General features: G+C 65.6%; 2 protein-coding genes across 2 annotated transcripts; one reads left to right on the top strand and one right to left on the bottom strand.

Annotated features, from left to right (window-relative positions):
• Positions 1-5,495: 5,495 nt before the first annotated feature.
• On the top strand, positions 5,496-10,113 carry PPP1CA (protein phosphatase 1 catalytic subunit alpha). Its single transcript, XM_071559228.1, has 7 exons — positions 5,496-5,581; positions 6,114-6,245; positions 6,383-6,613; positions 8,117-8,221; positions 8,302-8,525; positions 9,378-9,512; positions 9,717-10,113. Exons 1-7 carry the CDS (start codon positions 5,527-5,529, stop codon positions 9,825-9,827), a joined length of 993 nt encoding a protein of 330 aa, XP_071415329.1. The 5' UTR covers positions 5,496-5,526; the 3' UTR covers positions 9,828-10,113.
• RAD9A (RAD9 checkpoint clamp component A) lies at positions 9,791-12,419 on the bottom strand. The gene is made up of 11 exons (XM_071559227.1): positions 12,258-12,419; positions 12,099-12,169; positions 11,860-11,991; positions 11,652-11,766; positions 11,467-11,566; positions 11,158-11,267; positions 10,970-11,076; positions 10,834-10,898; positions 10,657-10,758; positions 10,357-10,573; positions 9,791-10,284 (listed from the first exon to the last, which is right to left on the bottom strand). Exons 1-11 carry the CDS (start codon positions 12,289-12,291, stop codon positions 10,186-10,188), a joined length of 1,152 nt encoding a protein of 383 aa, XP_071415328.1. The 5' UTR covers positions 12,292-12,419; the 3' UTR covers positions 9,791-10,185.
• Between the last annotated feature and the right edge of the window lie 3,391 nt (positions 12,420-15,810).

The following is a 15,810-nucleotide window of genomic DNA, read 5'->3' as shown; positions in this document are numbered from 1 at the left end:
ACAGGGGCAGACACTGGATGGACACAGGGGACACGGTGCAGACACAGGGTAATGGGCTATCACGGGACTGAGGGGCACCGGGGGCCGCTGCCCATCCGTGGGTGGGGGTGTCACGGTGCTGGGGGGCTGCGGGTGCCGGGCACAGCGCCACCGCCTCAGGGACAGCGGGGCTGTGCCAGCCGCCGGGGCCGCCAGCTCCCGGACAAAGCCTCCCCTTGTCCCCGTGGGGTCACGAGGAGGGTGGGCACAGCATGCCACGCTGCCCCGCGCCAGTGCCCGGCACCGCCGGGGTCCCCGGGGTGGGCACCCACCTCTTCCCGGACCCCCCACCCGGGGGTCACTCACCATCCTGGTGACAAAGGGGCTGCAAGAGAAGGACAGGCAGAGTCAGTGCAGCTCTTTGGGGACCTGCCACCCCCACCCGGCCACCCATTCCCAGTGCTGAGACTCCCAGTTCCTCCCGGTGACACCCCTTCTGCAGCACCCACCAGAGTCTGGCAGCCTTCCTGGGACACCCCTCAGTGCCAGTCCCAGTGGCCTCAGTTTGTTCCATTGGTGCCAGCCCGAGTGTCCCCCTGTTATCCCCCCAGTGCCAGCCCCAGTGGCACCAGATTGCCCTCTCAGTGCCAGTCCCAGTGTCCCCAGACTGACCCCTCTTTGCCAGTCCCGGTCGCCCCAGCTTGTGCCCTCGTTGACAACCCTGGTGGCCCCAGATTGACCCCTCGGTGCCAGTCACAGTGGCTCCAGGTTGTGCCCTCGGTGCCAGTCCCGGTGGCCCCGGCACCTCCGGCTGAGCCCATGCAGGGATTAATGTAATCCCGTGCCAGTTCAGCACAGCTGGGGACAAGTCCCCCTCCCCGGGGGTGCCAAGGTGCCCTGGGGGTGCAGATCCAGGTACCCGGGGTGTCCCCAGTCCCTAGGCTGTCCCTGCTCCCAGCAGGTGCCCGGCAGAGCTGGCAAGGAGGGAAACTGAGGCACGAAACTGAGCAGTGCCCTCTGGCAGCCACCCACTCAGGCACCCCCAGCCCCCCGGAGGTGCCGGGACCACAGGGGACACAGGGAGGGTGTCCCCAAGGGGTGGCCGGCACCCATGGACAGAGTTAAGGGACACACTGCTCAGTGACATGGCACAAGACCCCCCCCAAACCCAGCCATGGGGCAGCCACCGGGGTCCCTCCAGGTCCTTTCCCCACCCCAGCCTAGGGACCACCCTGTCCCCCTCCATCCCCAGCTGGGACGTGGCCCTGCGGTCCCCAAGCTGGGACAGCCGTGTCCCCTGGTACCTTGGGCTGGGAGCCGTGGCCTGAGAGCGCGCAGGGGACAAGGGCTCGGGGACGCCTGGCACAGGGGACACCGGCCAGTCTGGCCTTTAAACCCCCCCGCGCTACGCCGGGGTGCCAACCCCCGGCCCCGTGCCCCGGATTAAGCGACACAGAGCCCCATTGTCCCCTCTGCCACCTCGCGCCAGGCGCTGGCACCCCTGTCCGTGTCCCTGTCCCCGTCGCCAGGCAGGGACACGCTGCCGCAGCGGGACCCGGGGCGTGGCTCAGCCTGCCGGGGTGTCCCTGTCCCCCGGTATCTGTGTCCCAAGGCTGGGCACGCCCTCCCGTTCCCCCCCGCCCCGTCCCCCTGTCCCCAGCGTGGCGGAGCTGCCAGCACGCACGTCCCCCGGCTTATTTCCAGCTGCCTGCGGTATCACTGTCGCTGTCACCGTCACTGCCACCGGCAGGCACGGGGCCACCAGCGCGGCTGCTGCGCCGCAGGGTCCTGCACGCGCTGCCACCCGCTCCGTGTCACCTGCACCCTGTCATCCGCTCCCTGTCACCTGTAGCCTGTCACCCGCTCCCTGTCACCTGTACCCTGCCACCCCCCGCCCCGTCACACATCCTGTCACATGCACCCTGTCACTCACTGTCAGCCAAACACTCGCACACTCCCCGCCACCCACATGGTCACCTTGTCGTCACCATCACCTACACCCTGTCACCCACGTCCTGTCACCTGCACCATCACCTACCTGCACCCTGTCACCCCCACTGTCACTCACACCCTGTCACCTGCATCCTGTCACTCGCACCATCACCTGCACTGTCACCCACGTCTTGTCACCTGCACCATCACCTACGTGCACCCTGCCACCCCAGTGTCACACCCCGTCACCTGCATCCTGTCACCCCCCCATCACCTGCACTGTCCCCCACGTCCTGTCACCTGCACCATCACCTGCACCCTTGTCACTGTCACCCTATCACCTGCCACCCTGTCACCCACAACTTGTCACCCGCACTGTCACCTACACCCCACGCTGCACACCTGCACTGTCACCCTGCTCTGTGCACACACACACACCCCATCACCTTGTCACACGCTTCCTGTCACCCACACCCTGTCACCCAAACCTTGTCACCCTCACCCTGTCTCATGGGCCACACAGGTGCACACACACACACACGCACACACCCCTTGACCCTCACCCTGCTGCTCCTGCCCTTCCCCGCACCAGCGCCCCCCAAACCACGCACATCCCCCCCGGGTCACGCTTACCCCCACCCTTGTCAGCACCCACCGACGGTGTCGCTGTCGCTGTCGCTGTCGGTCTGTCCCGGTGCTGTCACGCCCCAGCAGCAGCTCTGCCCGCTTCAGTCCCGACGCGATCGGTGTCTGCCGGTGTCTGTCTGTCCCGATCCCGGTGCTGTCACACCCCAGCAGTGGCTCTGCCCGCTTCAGTCCCGGCGGTGGCTGCGGCGCCTCCTGCCCGGACGGGGCGGGGCGGGACCGGGAGCACCGGGGGGACCGTGGGGACCGGGGGGACCGGGGGGACCGAGGGGAGTGGCAGGACAAGGGGACAGCGGGGAATCTGTGGCTGCGAAGCCGGGGTGGCACCGCGGGGGGACAGGGACAGAGTCCGAGACCGGGACACGGGACGGGGACAGGGACGGGAGTAGAGGATAAGTGACCGGAGACAGGGACCGGGCCAGGCCGGGGTCACCCGGGGCCGGGTGTAAAACTGACACCGCGCAGCAGAAATGTCAGGGCTGGGGCAGGCCCTGGGAGCTATTCCCGACCTCACCCGCACGGCTGGAATGGCGCACAGGGAATGGCACGGCATGGCACGGCATGGAATGGCATGCGGGCAATGGCACGGCATGGAACGGCACACAGGGAGTGTCATACAGGGAATGGCATGGCATGGCATGGCATGGCACGGCATGGCACACAGGGAGTGGAATACAGGGAATGGCATGGCATGGCATGACATGGGACACAGGGAATGGAATACAGGGAATGGCATGGCACGGCATGGCACGGCATAGCACAAGGGTGTGGCATGGAATGGCGTGGCATACAGGGAGCGGAATACAGGGAATGGCATGGCATGGCACACAGGGAATGGAATACAGGGAATGGCATGGCATGGCATGACATGGCACACAGGGAGTGGAATACAGGGAATGGCATGGCATGGCATGGAACACGGGGAATGGAATACAGGGAATGGCATGGCATGGCATGGCACACAGGGAGCGGAATACAGGGAATGGCATGGCATGGCACACAGGGAATGGAATACAAGGAATGGCATGGCATGGCATGGCACACAGGGAGCGGAATACAGGGAATGGCATGGCATGGCACACAGGGAATGGAATACAGGGAATGGCATGACATGGCACACAGGGAGTGGAATACAGGGAATGGCATGGCATGGCATGGAACACGGGGAATGGAATACAGGGAATGGCATGGCACACGGGGAATGGAATACAGGGAATGGCATGGCATGGCACAGCATGGCACACAGGGAGTGGAATACAGGGAATGGCATGGCATGGCATGGCACACAGGGAATGGAATACAGGGAATGGCATGGCATGGCACATAGGGAATGGAATACAAGGAATGGCATGGCATGGCATGGCACACAGGGAATGGAATACAAGGAATGGCGTGACATGGCACACAGGGAATGGAATACAAGGAATGGCATGGCATGGCACACAGGGAATGGAATACAGGGAGTGGTCTGGCATGGCATGGAACACAGGGAGTGGAATACAGGGAATGGCATGGCATGGCATGGCACACAGGGAATGGAATACAGGGAATGGCATGGCATGGCACACAGGGAGTGGAATACAGGGAATGGCATGGCATGGCACACAGGGAATGGAATACAGGGAGTGGTATGGCATGGCATGGCACACAGGGAGTGGAATACAGGGAATGACATGGCACGGCATGGCACAGCCAGTGTGGGCAGAGTGGGCAGGACTCCATTCCTCACACTGCCACACTCCCTGAGCCGTGGCACAAACGTGTCACCCTCCCCCGTGTCCCCAGAGGGAGCGTGGCTTTTGGGGTGTCCCCGAGGTGGCAACAGCCTCCCGGCAACCGCCCCGTGCTGCTCCCGGCGGCGTCCCCAGGGCCCCGGGGCGGTGACATCCCCGAGCTCTGTCAGGCATCGTGTCCCCTCGAGTCCCTCCGTGTCCCTTTGACCCCAGTCCTGGGGACCCCAATCTGTCCTGGTCCCTCCTAGGCTGCCTCCCCTCCAGCCCGCCCCTATCACAGTGCCCCCAGGGCCGGAATAGGAGTCCCCGAGTCCCCTCCGTGTCCCCAAGACGCTGCCCCCCATCCCTGTGTCCCCAGGAGCCGGGTACGAGTCCCCGTGGTCCTCCATGTCCCCTTCCCGGGATATCCCCTTTCCTGTAATGTCCCCTTTGCCTGGAGTATCCCCTTTGCCGTGATGTCCCCTTTCCCAGGATGTCCTCTCCCCCGGGATGTCCGCTATCCGGGATGTCCCCTATCCGGGATGTCCTCTCCCCCGGGATGTCCGCTATCCGGGATGTCCCCTATCCGGGATGTCCTCTCGCCCGGGATGTCCCCTGTCCGGGATGTCCCCTTTCCCAGGATGTCCTCTCGCCCGGGATGTCCCCTTTCCCAGGATGTCCCCTCTCCGGGATGTCCCCTTTCCCAGGATGTCCTCTCACCCGGGATGTCCCCTATCCGGGATGTCCCCTTTCCCAGGATGTCCCCTATCCGGGATGTCCCCTATCCGGGATGTCCCCTTTCCCAGGATGTCCCCTATCCGGGATGTCCCCTATCCGGGATGTCCCCTTTCCCAGGATGTCCTCTCCCCCGGGATGTCCCCTATCCGGGATGTCCCCTTTCCCAGGATGTCCCCTTTCCCAGGATGTCCCCTTTCCCAGGATGTCCCCTATCCGGGATGTCGCCCTTCCTGGAGTTTCCCCTTTGCCCGGGGTGTCCCCCTGCCACTCGTGTGCCCTCTCCACGGGTGTCCCCTTGACTCTCTGCCACCGCTGAAGCTTCCCGCACCTCTCTTCTCCATGTTTTCCCTGTTTTCCCCCCCTCCATCAGAGCTGGGACCGCGACACTGGGACACGGTGGGGGGGTGTCACCGAAGCCCGGCGGTGATTCCTCCGAGCCGGCAGGGGGCGCCCGCGCGCGCGGGGCCGGGGTGGGGGCGCTCTGGGCGGGCGCGCGGGGCGTGGCGGCGCGCGGGCGGCCATGGCGGACACCGAGAAGCTCAACCTCGACTCCATCATCAGCCGCCTCCTGGAGGGTGAGCGGCCCCCACCGCCCCCCGGCCCCCGGCACGACACCGCGACCCCATGGGAGCCCCCCGGGACCCGCCCGGGCCGTGCCTTCAGCACGCGGAAGGGGTTCCTCGTCTTGGGCCTGGCGGGGGCGGGTTAGGCCGAGGTGTTTTCGGGGGAGGGGGGAGCTGATCAGAGCCGGGTGGTGTTTGGGGGTGATCCCCGAGGGGCCTGGGGGGCTGGAGATGAGCCTGGGGGGTATAGGGAGAATCCCTGAGGAGTCTGTGCCCTGAAGGAGGGAGCTGGAGGATGTGGGGGGTGAGCCGGGGGGTTGGGGGGCTGGAGATGAGCCCGAGGATGTGGGGGGGTCCCTCAGGGGTCTGTACCCCAAGGGGTGGGGCTGGAGGGTATAAGGGGCGTCGCTAAGAGGTGGGGTGCTTGTGGGTTCCCGGGGCACTGGTGCTTGTCCTGGGGTGTTGGGGGGCTCCTGGGGGGGTTCTGGGGGGTGCCGAGTGACTCTGGGGTCCTTGACGCTGGTCTCTGGCGGGGGGGGAGCAGTCCAAGGGTCGCGGCCGGGGAAGAACGTGCAGCTGACGGAGAACGAGATCCGGGGGCTGTGCCTGAAATCCCGGGAGATCTTCCTGAGCCAGCCCATCCTGCTGGAGCTGGAGGCACCTCTCAAGATCTGCGGTGAGGCCCGATGGGTGCTCAGCACCCCGGGGTGGAGGGTCCTGCACATGCCTGTGCTTCCCACGGCACGTGGGTGGCATGGGGGGGCTGTGAGGAACTGGGGTCCCACTCACAGCCCGTGTGCCCCCTGCCCTCAGGTGACATCCACGGGCAGTACTATGACCTGCTGCGGCTCTTTGAGTACGGGGGCTTCCCCCCTGAGAGCAATTACCTGTTTCTGGGGGACTACGTGGACCGGGGCAAGCAGTCTCTGGAGACCATCTGCCTCCTGCTCGCCTACAAGATCAAGTACCCCGAGAACTTCTTCCTGCTGCGGGGCAACCACGAGTGTGCCAGCATCAACCGCATCTACGGCTTCTACGATGAGTGTGAGTGCCCAGGCTGGGCCCACCATGGCCCCCGGCCTGCCCCTGCACCCCTTACCTGGTGCAGTCCCAGTGCTGTCCCACACCCACCCCAGCCGTGACCATGGGAGTCCTCCTGCCCCCTCTGTGTCCTCCTGCCATCCCCTGCCTACCCTGTATCCTTCTGCCTCCTGCTCCTCCTTTGTAGTCCTGCCCCCTCTCTTGTCCTCCCCCCTCCCCTGTCCTCCTGCCCCCTCCCCTGTCCTCCTGCCCCCTCCCCTGTCCTCCTGCCCCCTCCCCTGTCCTCCTGCCCCCTCCCCTGTCCTCCTGCCCCCTCCCCTGTCCTCCTGCCCCCTCCCTCGTCCTCCTGCCCTCTCCCTCGTCCTCCTGCCCTCCCCTGTCCTCCTGCCCCCTCGTCCTCCTGCCCCCTCCCCTGTCCTCCTGCCCCCTCGTCCTCCTGCCCCCTCGTCCTCCTGCCCCCTCCCCTGTCCTCCTGCCCCCTCCCCTGTCCTCCTCCCCCCTCCCCTGTCCTCCTGCCCCCTCCCCGGTCCTCCTGCCCCCTCCCCTGTCCTCCTCCCCCCTCCCCTGTCCTCCTCCCCCCTCCCCTGTCCTCCTCCCCCCTCCCCTGTCCTCCTCCCCTCTCCCGTGTCCTCCTGCCCCCTCCCCTCGTCCTCCTGCCCCCTCCCCTCGTCCTCCTGCCCCCTCCCCTCGTCCTCCTGCCCCCTCCCCTGTCCTCCTCCCCCGTCCCCTGTCCTCCCCCCCCTCCCCTGTCCTCCCCGCCCCCTCCCCTCGTCCTCCCCGCCCCCTCCCCTCGTCCTCCCCGCCCCCTCCCCTCGTCCTCCTGCCCCCTCCCCTCGTCCTCCTGCCCCCTCCCCTCGTCCTCCTGCCCCCTCCCCTCGTCCTCCTGCCCCCTCCCCTGTCCTCCTGCCCCCCATGTCCTCCCGCCCCCCATGTCCTCCTGCCCCCATGTCTTCTAGCCATCCCTCCGTGTCCTCCCGCCCCCCTCCACATCCTCCTGCCCCTCCATGTCCTCCTACCTCTCCTTGTCCTCTTGCCCCCCCATGTCCTCTTGCCATCCTTCCGTGTTCTCTTGCCATCCCTTCTTGTCCCCCTGCCCCCCCATATTTCCCTGTCCACCACCCCCATTGTTATCTGGCCTACCCCGTGTCCTCCTGTCCCCTTCTACATCCTCTTGCTCCTTCCTGTATCATCCTGACCCACTCCCATGTCCCCTTTCCCACCGTCATTTTCTCCTGCCCTGACCCCCCACGTTGTCCTCCTGCCCCCCTGGTGTCCTCCTGCCCACCGTGTCCTCCTGTCCCCTCTGTCACCCACTTCTGTGCCCCAGAGGGACACCTCCAAGTCCCCATTGGCCCCCAAGGACACCCTTAAGTCCCCATTGTCCCTGTGCAGCCAGAGCTCTGTCAGGTCCAGTGGACCTCTGAGAAGCTGCCTGGGAAGGTAAAACCTCCCCTGGGAGCCCCACACACCCCAAGGACACCCCCAGATGCCCTTTGTCTGCCACAGGCAAGCGACGATACAACATCAAGCTCTGGAAGACCTTCACCGACTGCTTTAACTGTTTGCCCATCGCCGCCATCGTGGATGAGAAGATCTTCTGCTGCCACGGAGGTGGGAAAACCCCTTCCCAGGGATTCTTGGGGTGCTGGGAGATCTCTGTGCTGAGCTCTGGGGGTGCCCCTTCCCTGCAGGGCTGTCCCCAGACCTGCAGTCGATGGAGCAGATCCGGCGGATCATGCGGCCCACGGACGTCCCCGATCAGGGGCTGCTCTGTGACCTGCTCTGGTCCGACCCCGACAAGGACGTGCAGGGCTGGGGGGAGAACGACCGTGGTGTCTCCTTCACCTTTGGGGCCGAGGTGGTGGCCAAATTCCTGCACAAGCACGACCTGGATCTCATCTGCCGGGCACACCAGGTACCGCCGGGACCCCCAACTATTGGGGAGTGCCCCTGGAAAGAGGCTTTGAGTGCCCAGTGGATGTCAAGGATAGGGCAGATGTTTGTACCGCAAGGATTTGCCCCGCAAAGGGCAGTGTGTACTACCTGGAGGGAAGTTCTGGCCAGGTGGGGGTTGGTCTCTTCTCCCAGGCACTCAGCAATAGGACAAGGGGGCACGATGGGCTCAAGCTCTGCCAGGGGAAATTGAAGTTGGAGATCAGAAGGAAATTCTTTGCAGAGAGAGTGCTCAGGGATTGGAATGGGCTGCCCAGAGAGGGGGTGGATTCCCCATCCCTGGAGGTTTTTAACCTGAGCTTGGCCGTGGCACTGAGTGCCATGATCTGGTAAAGGGACTGGAGTTGGACCAAGGCTTGGACTTGATGATCTTGGAGGTCTTTTCCAACCCAATCCATTCTATGATTCTCTGATTTGCCCTGGGGTGTGGGTATTTGCCTAGAGGTGGATATTGGCCCCAGGGGGGAATATTTGCCTGGAGGGGGGGTGGGTATTTGTCACAGGGGGGAAATACCCTGAGAGCAGGTATTTGCCCAGGGGAAGTGGGAATTTGCCCTGAAGGGATGGCTATTCACCCCAGGGGAGTGGCTGTTTGCCCTCGAGGTTGGATATTTATCCCAGGGGAGTGGCTGTTTGCCCCAGGGGAGTGGATATCACCCTGTGGGGGTGGGTGTTTACCCCAGAGAGGGTGGTTATTTGCGCCTGAGGTTCAATAGTGATTGCGGGGGGGGGTATTTGCCTGCTGGGGATGTTTATTTGCGCAGGGGGGTGGTTGTTTGCCCCGGGGGTGCCCACCACATGCCCCCCCGTGCAGGTGGTGGAGGATGGTTACGAGTTCTTCGCCAAGCGCCAGCTCGTCACCCTGTTCTCGGCCCCCAACTACTGCGGCGAGTTCGACAACGCGGGCGCCATGATGAGCGTGGATGAGACCCTCATGTGCTCCTTCCAGGTGGGTCAGGGTGGGGAGAGGACACCCCCAATTCCTGCTGTGGGGCTGGAGGGAAAGCCAAGGGCACCACAGAGTTCTGCCCTCGAGGCAGGAGGGGAGCGGGGGCCTGGGAGCTGGGTGGGGTGAAGGCCCTTCCTCACTGATTTCTCTCCCCTGCTGACCCATTTCTTCCCCCCCAACCCACTTCTCTCCCTTTCCCCCCAGATTCTGAAGCCAGCTGACAAGAGCAAGGGCAAGTACGGGCAGTTCAGTGGGCTGAACCCCGCTGGGCGCCCCGTCACCCCCCCCCGAAACTCTGCCAAAGCCAAGAAATGAGCCGTGGGAGCCGCCCCCTGCCCCGGCCGGGGTGCTGCCCACCCACCTGCGCCCCCCACCTCACACACACACACACACACACACACACACACACACACAGAATCAGGTCGCTTTTCTTTCGACTCAAGTTTTTTTATTTGGAGGATCCTGCCCCGCCCCTCTTCAAGCAACGCTCCACCAAAGCAAATCCAGGCCCAGGGCAGGGAGTGCTGGGGCGAGGGGGGAGCCCAGAGCCCAGCCCTGGGATAGCAGGAGTTTTTTGGGGAATAAACTTGTAATGGGGTCACTGGGGGGTTCCTGTCCTGGTGGTTTGGGTGCTGAGGGGAGGGATCACGTGGGGATGGCAATGACCTGGGACTCAGTTTTCTCCATCGCTGTCCTCTGCCAGCACCTCCTGGGTGGGGGCCAGGCTGGGCCCCCCAGGTGTCAGCACCGAGCCAAAAAACAGGGAGCAGAACTGTGAGGAGAAAAGGGGGGGTCAGGAGGGGCCCGTGCCCACACCCTGCCCTGAAGCACACCCATCCCAGACCTTCTTGTGAGGGGGGGTCCCCGGCACAGTTTCTTCCTCGTCCTCTTCCTCCTCCTCCTCCTCAGGGTTGCCCTGGACTGTCTGAGGGTTGTGCAGGGGGAAGGTGGGGCTGGGGGGCTCCTCAGGATCCCCCTCATAGGTGCTGGTTTCCAGGGCAACCATGTAGGACTCGAGGTCATCAGCAAAGTCGTCCGATGGGGCGGGCAGGTGGGAGACACTGGTGGGGAGGGAGGGGCAGGATCAGGAATGTTCATTCTTGCTCCCTGCTGACGGCAGCTGGGGGGCAAATGTGGAACTTACCCATTGGTTGGGGCGGGCTGTGAGTCCCTTTCCAGGTCAGAGAGGGTGGCCAGCACCAGGTGAACTTCCAGCACAGTGTCATCCAGGGTGAAGACCACCGGCCTGGGGGCACAGAGGGGCTGAGGGGGGTGCCAGGGGCAGGGCTGGGGTATGGAGGGGGGTTGTGCCTGCTCGTACCTGCCGGGCTCGTCGAAGTGGATGGTGATGGGCAGGTTGGAGGCCTCGGCAAATGTCAGCAGGCCCTGGGGACAAATGGGAGGGTGAGGGAGGCCACGGGGTGACATGGGGCTGGTGGAACCCAGCAAGGACTCACCCGAAATTCCTTGAGGCAGAAGGTGATACGGGAGCCTGGGGACACGACCACCGACTGGAACTCATCCTCAGCCAGCCACAGCTCTGTCACCATCGTCTTGCTTGGCTCTGGGGGGGTAAAAAGGGGGATGGGGGGCTATGAGAGCACCCCAGGGTGGGCAAGGGGCTACTTCACCCTGCAGGACTCACCTGCCTCGTCCTCCACGTAGTTCCGTAGGCCGATCTTGCCCCCGGGGCCAGTCCCCAGTGTCACCTCAGCCAGCGTCAGGGGGAAGTGCACCACAGCCTCTGCCAGCACCCTGGGGGCACAGGGCAGGGTGAGGAGGGCACATGTGGTGGGGCTGAGCACCCCAAATCCCACAGGGCCAGCTGGGATCCCTCCTTCCATCTGCCCTCATCTCTCTGTGCCCACCCCGGTGTCCTCCTTTGTCCTGCCCACCCCAGTGCCAGCCCCACACCCTCTGCCACCCCCGTGGTGTCCCCCTGTCCCCTCCTCACCGTGCCGGGGCACAGAGGCAGCTGGAGCAGCTCTGGGTGTCGAACACGGCCTGGAGCTGCTCGCACTCCTGGAAGGCCAGGTTGTGGGTCTTGGTGACACCTGGCAGAGGTGGCAACAGGCTCAGCAGGGTGGGACATGATGCCAGCGTGTCCCCGCTGTGCCGTGTCACCCTCCTGGCACTCACCATACTTGCAGTGGAGCTGCAGGACCAGGCGGCTGGCGCGGGGCTTGAGCAGGATGAGACATTTCCCCACCAACTTCTCCAGGGAGGGCAGTGAGCGGAAGACGCCCAGGAAGGACTGCGGGGAGGGGATGGACACAGGGACTGTCACCTGCCTGAAGAACAACTGGGGGCTTTTGGCAGGGGGGTTTCCCGGGCAGGGGGGCCGCACCTTCATGTGGACTTTGCATCGGAAGTGCTCGGTGTCGGGCGTGGGGCCCGGCTCGTACAGCTGGAAAAACAGGGGGGCAAAGAGGAAGGAGGCGAAGGCGGAGCGGGAGGAGTTGACGGTGCGCAGGGACAGCTGGGGACACGCAGAGAAAGACACGCAGTGTCGGCACTGCCTGTGGGGACAGAGGGGGGCACAGCTGCGCCCCTCAGCTCCCACCCAGCCCCCCCACGTGCTCCTACCCCGCTCTCGGTGGGCTCCAGGTACAGCTCGTCACCGATGCGGGACAGGGAGTGCACCGCTTGGCCGAGGACTGCAAAGGAATGGGTGAGCAGACGGGGTGAGACAGGGCCTGGGGGACCCCCCACACTCCCCCTCTGCCCCTTGCGCCGCCTGCTCACCTTTGACGTTGCCGCCAGCGATGACACATTTCATGGCACCGGCAGCGGGGCCAGGCCGGGCGGGCACGTGGGGGCTTCGCGCCAGCCGCGCCAGGCCCCGCCCCCTCCGCACAGACCCCGCCCCCAAGTGACGCACTCGGAGCTAAGCCCCGCCCACCGGCTGTTCCGCCTCGCGGCCTCACCGCCCCCCGCCCCGGCTGTTGGTTCCCCCCACGGCCCCGCAGCCCCCGCGCCCTCCCCACCGGCCCGCAGTGGTCTCGCCCGGCCCCCCTATCCAGCCCCTCCCGGTGGTTCCGGCCGCTTCACCCCCGCCGGTGCTTTCCGGGCTTCCCGCGCCCGCCCTCCGCACGCCGCGTTCCTATTGGCTGAAAGCACCGCTCGGTTCCGCCCTTGCCGCCAACCGATTGGTCCGCGCAGGGGGCGCGCGTGACGGCGTGGCGCGGGAGCCCCACGTGACCGGCGCGCGGGGGCGCGGCACGCAGCTGCTCCCCGGGGCCGCAGGCCCCGCCCTCTCGGCTCGCTATTGGTCGGTGACTGGAGTGACGTGCGGCTCAGCCAATGGGGCTTCGACGCGCCCTCAACGGGGCTCCGGGCGCTCGGCCCCGCGCCGGGTCCTTCCCGCGGCTTCCTGGCCCGTCCCGAGGCCGTTCCCTGCCCGTTCTTCCCATTCCTTGACCGCCCGCTTCATTCCCCGCAGCATCCCAGACAGGGCTGCCCTCTGGCCGCATCACCCGCCCCGCCCGGTCCCTTCGTCCCTTCCCGCGTTCCCGGGGCATGGTGCGCCCCAGGAAGGGATGCAGCTCCCTGGAGCCGCTCCAGTGCTTCCCGGGATCCCGGGGGCTTGGGAATCTCCGCCTCCCGGGGGCAGGATGCTGCTCCCGCGTTGGCAGTGGTTAATGGTTAATGGTCTCTCTCCATCTTGCAGGTGCTGCTGGCTGTGCATCCCACAGAATCCTGGAATCCTGGAATGGTTTGGGTTGGAAGGGACTTTAAACTATCCCTGCCATAAGCAGGGACACCTTCCACCAGCCCAGGTTGCTCAGAGTCCCGTCCAACCTGGCCTGGAACATTTCCAGGGATGGATTTTGGGGGGCCTCCCAAGGTCCTGCACTGGGGGGTGTCACTGCAAATTCCGAGCTGTCCGGGTGTATCCTTGGGTTGTCCATGGAACCCTGGAATGGTTTGGGTTGGGAGGGACCTTAAAGCCCCTCCAGTCCCACCCCCTGCCGTGGGCAGGGACACCTTCCACTAGCCCAGGTGGCTCCAAGCTGGCTGTGAGTGCGTCCTGGGAAGTGGCACTGCCTGTCACAGCCACCTGTGCTCGCCGCCAGCCCCTGGGCTTGTGGCCTCGAGGGAGCCTGGAGAACGTGGCTGGCTGTGAGGAACTCGAGTCGTGCTCACAGCAGGGTCCCTCCAGCCGGATCAGCCGCTTCCCAAGTCCCTCCTCCCTCTCTCGATGGCAGAGCCCAAGCCGAGGGGCCCTGTTGCTGGCACCTGATGGGGGGAGGCAAGGCAGGGGGAGCGGAGCCCCTTCCCCATGGCTGCCACCCTCCAGGACACGCTCACAGCCTCTCCTCCTCCTCCTCTCTCCCCTCCCAGGTATCCACCTCGTATCCGGGATTTGGGACCCTTGGCAGCGCATCCCGTCCAGGTACACAAACTCCTGACCTTTGTGGAGGCTCCACGGGCCGGGCCACGTGTGCAGGGCTGGGCTGGGATTGCCAGCACGGCGCTCCAGGGACTCCCAGGCCTGCCTTGGCCTGGGCTCGGGGTCCAGCCGGATCTGGCTCCTCCAGCCCTGGGGTGAGCCCTGGCTCCTTCCCTTCCTCCCAGGAGGAGGAGGAGGACGGGATCGTGTGTGAGCGTCCGCTCCAGCTCTGGCAGAGCTGCCGTGCTCCTCTGGAGCCAGGTCCCCAGGAGGGGCTCTGGCCTCGGGGCCCAGCGTTTTATGGGGCTGTGGAGAGGACGCAGCTGGCTGTGGTCGTGACACACACACCTCAGCAGGGGCCAGAGCCAGGCCAGCCCTCCCTCTTCCCTCCAGCGCCGACCAGGGAATGGGCTGGATGCAGCAACAGGAGCCTGGCAGCCCCCTGGGGGGCTCCGGCACTGCCAGGCCGAGCTGTGCCCACCCAGGACTCCCTGCAGGGCTTGGAGAGCTTCACCCAGGGATGGCCACTGGGCTGTTCCCTCGCGCCCGCTGGGCTCGGGGATGTCTCCCAGCCTCCTTCCCGCTCCTCCAGCTTCCTTCCCGGCACATGGCACGGCGCCCTCGCCCAGGCAGACAGACGGCCACAGCTGGGCTCGCGCTGCCAGCCCGGCAGGAGGGGACACGCCGAGCCGGATGGCTGCTCCGTGCCCCTGGCTGCGCCCCAGGGGTGTCCCCAAGGAGCCGGGCGCTGCCTGTGCCTCCCAGCCCACGCCTGGCCGGCGGTTTGGGGCTAAACCCGGCATTTCTGGGTCCGGCCCCGCTGGGTGTCCCTCCTCCGGGCTGCTGGCCGCAAAGGTCAGCAGTGGGAGGCCGGGCTGGTGACGGAGGTGAGCTCAGCCACCCGGTGATGTGGCCCCGAGGGCAGGGCGGGCACTGGGTGAGGAAGAGGGAGAGGAGGATGCCTGGATGAGGCTTTGCTGCCAGTGCCCTGTACCTGCTTTGTCCCAGCAAAGGGGCACCACTGGCTGACACAGGGAATGGGGCTTGGGAAGGCAGGAGCCAGGTCTGCCATGCTGTGTTACCCTCCTCCTCCTTCTCACCTCTCTCAGGTAGTGGCCCAGCGTGAGCCGTGGTGGCTGGAAAGCTCCCCCAAACCAACCGCAGCGCTGAGTTTTGGGGAGGGGAGAGGGCAGCAAGGGCAGCCCTGCTGCCTCAGCAGGCAGGAGACCCCCGGGGACGGTCTGGCGGCTTTTCCCAACTGCTCCAGCGCTGCTGGCGGGAGCTGTTGGCTCGGGGGGAAACCAGATACCCTGTCCTGCGGCTGGGGGGGCGGGAAGGGCCGGCCCCATACCGGGCAGACCCCCTCTGACTCGCTGCTGGGGAGCCGGGCCGCGGCTCCGGCCATCCATGGATCGCCTGGGCAGCTCTATCCGACTCCTCCAGAGCCCCCCCCCCCCGCATCCTCAGGGCTGTGCGGTATCCCCCGTTTCCCCGGGGGAGGACGTGCAGAGCCCCCCTCGCCGCCCCAGACACGTCTGGTGGGCGCTTCCTCATGGATTCAACACCAAATTCGCGCTTCCCAGCCAGTAAATCACCCGGCACCACGTCGGAGTGTGGTTTATCCCGACAGGGGGTCCCTGAACTGGTGCTGGTGTGTTCAGCACCAAGTGTCCCGGTGGATCTGGGGACAGGGTGTGCTCCGAGCAGGCACCCCGAGTCCCGGGGAAAGCTGTGAGGATGCGATCCTGCAGGGAGTGCTCGGACCTGGCCGGGACCGGGGTCTGGAGTGGAAGCGAATCCGCCTGTTACCTCCAGGCCCTTCCCGGCGCTCCCAGCGCCTTTGTTTTAAACAAAGGTTTTTTTGGGGGGAGCCAGGACGTTCCCCTCCCCGCCGAGAAAGCCCCC

Source organism: Pithys albifrons, chromosome 6 (assembly GCF_047495875.1).
Source record: "Pithys albifrons albifrons isolate INPA30051 chromosome 6, PitAlb_v1, whole genome shotgun sequence".
Classification (NCBI taxonomy): Eukaryota; Metazoa; Chordata; class Aves; order Passeriformes; family Thamnophilidae; genus Pithys; species Pithys albifrons.
Note: the sequence above shows the minus strand (reverse complement) of the source record. Positions and strands in the feature narration are given on the sequence as shown.

Bases quoted from the DNA above. Each gene is read 5' to 3' on its own strand.
- PPP1CA (XM_071559228.1), top strand. From the start codon at position 5,527: ATGGCGGACACCGAGAAGCTCAACCTCGACTCCATCATCAGCCGCCTC. The intron at 8,222-8,301 runs GTGGGAAAACCC...CCTTCCCTGCAG, and splicing joins GATCTTCTGCTGCCACGGAG to GGCTGTCCCCAGACCTGCAG. The intron at 9,513-9,716 runs GTGGGTCAGGGT...CTTTCCCCCCAG, and splicing joins CCCTCATGTGCTCCTTCCAG to ATTCTGAAGCCAGCTGACAA.
- RAD9A (XM_071559227.1), bottom strand. From the start codon at position 12,291: ATGAAATGTGTCATCGCTGGCGGCAACGTCAAAG. The intron at 10,899-10,969 runs GTGAGTCCTTGC...ATTTGTCCCCAG, and splicing joins TCTGCCTCAAGGAATTTCGG to GGCCTGCTGACATTTGCCGA. The intron at 10,759-10,833 runs GTACGAGCAGGC...CTGTGCCCCCAG, and splicing joins CACTTCGACGAGCCCGGCAG to GCCGGTGGTCTTCACCCTGG.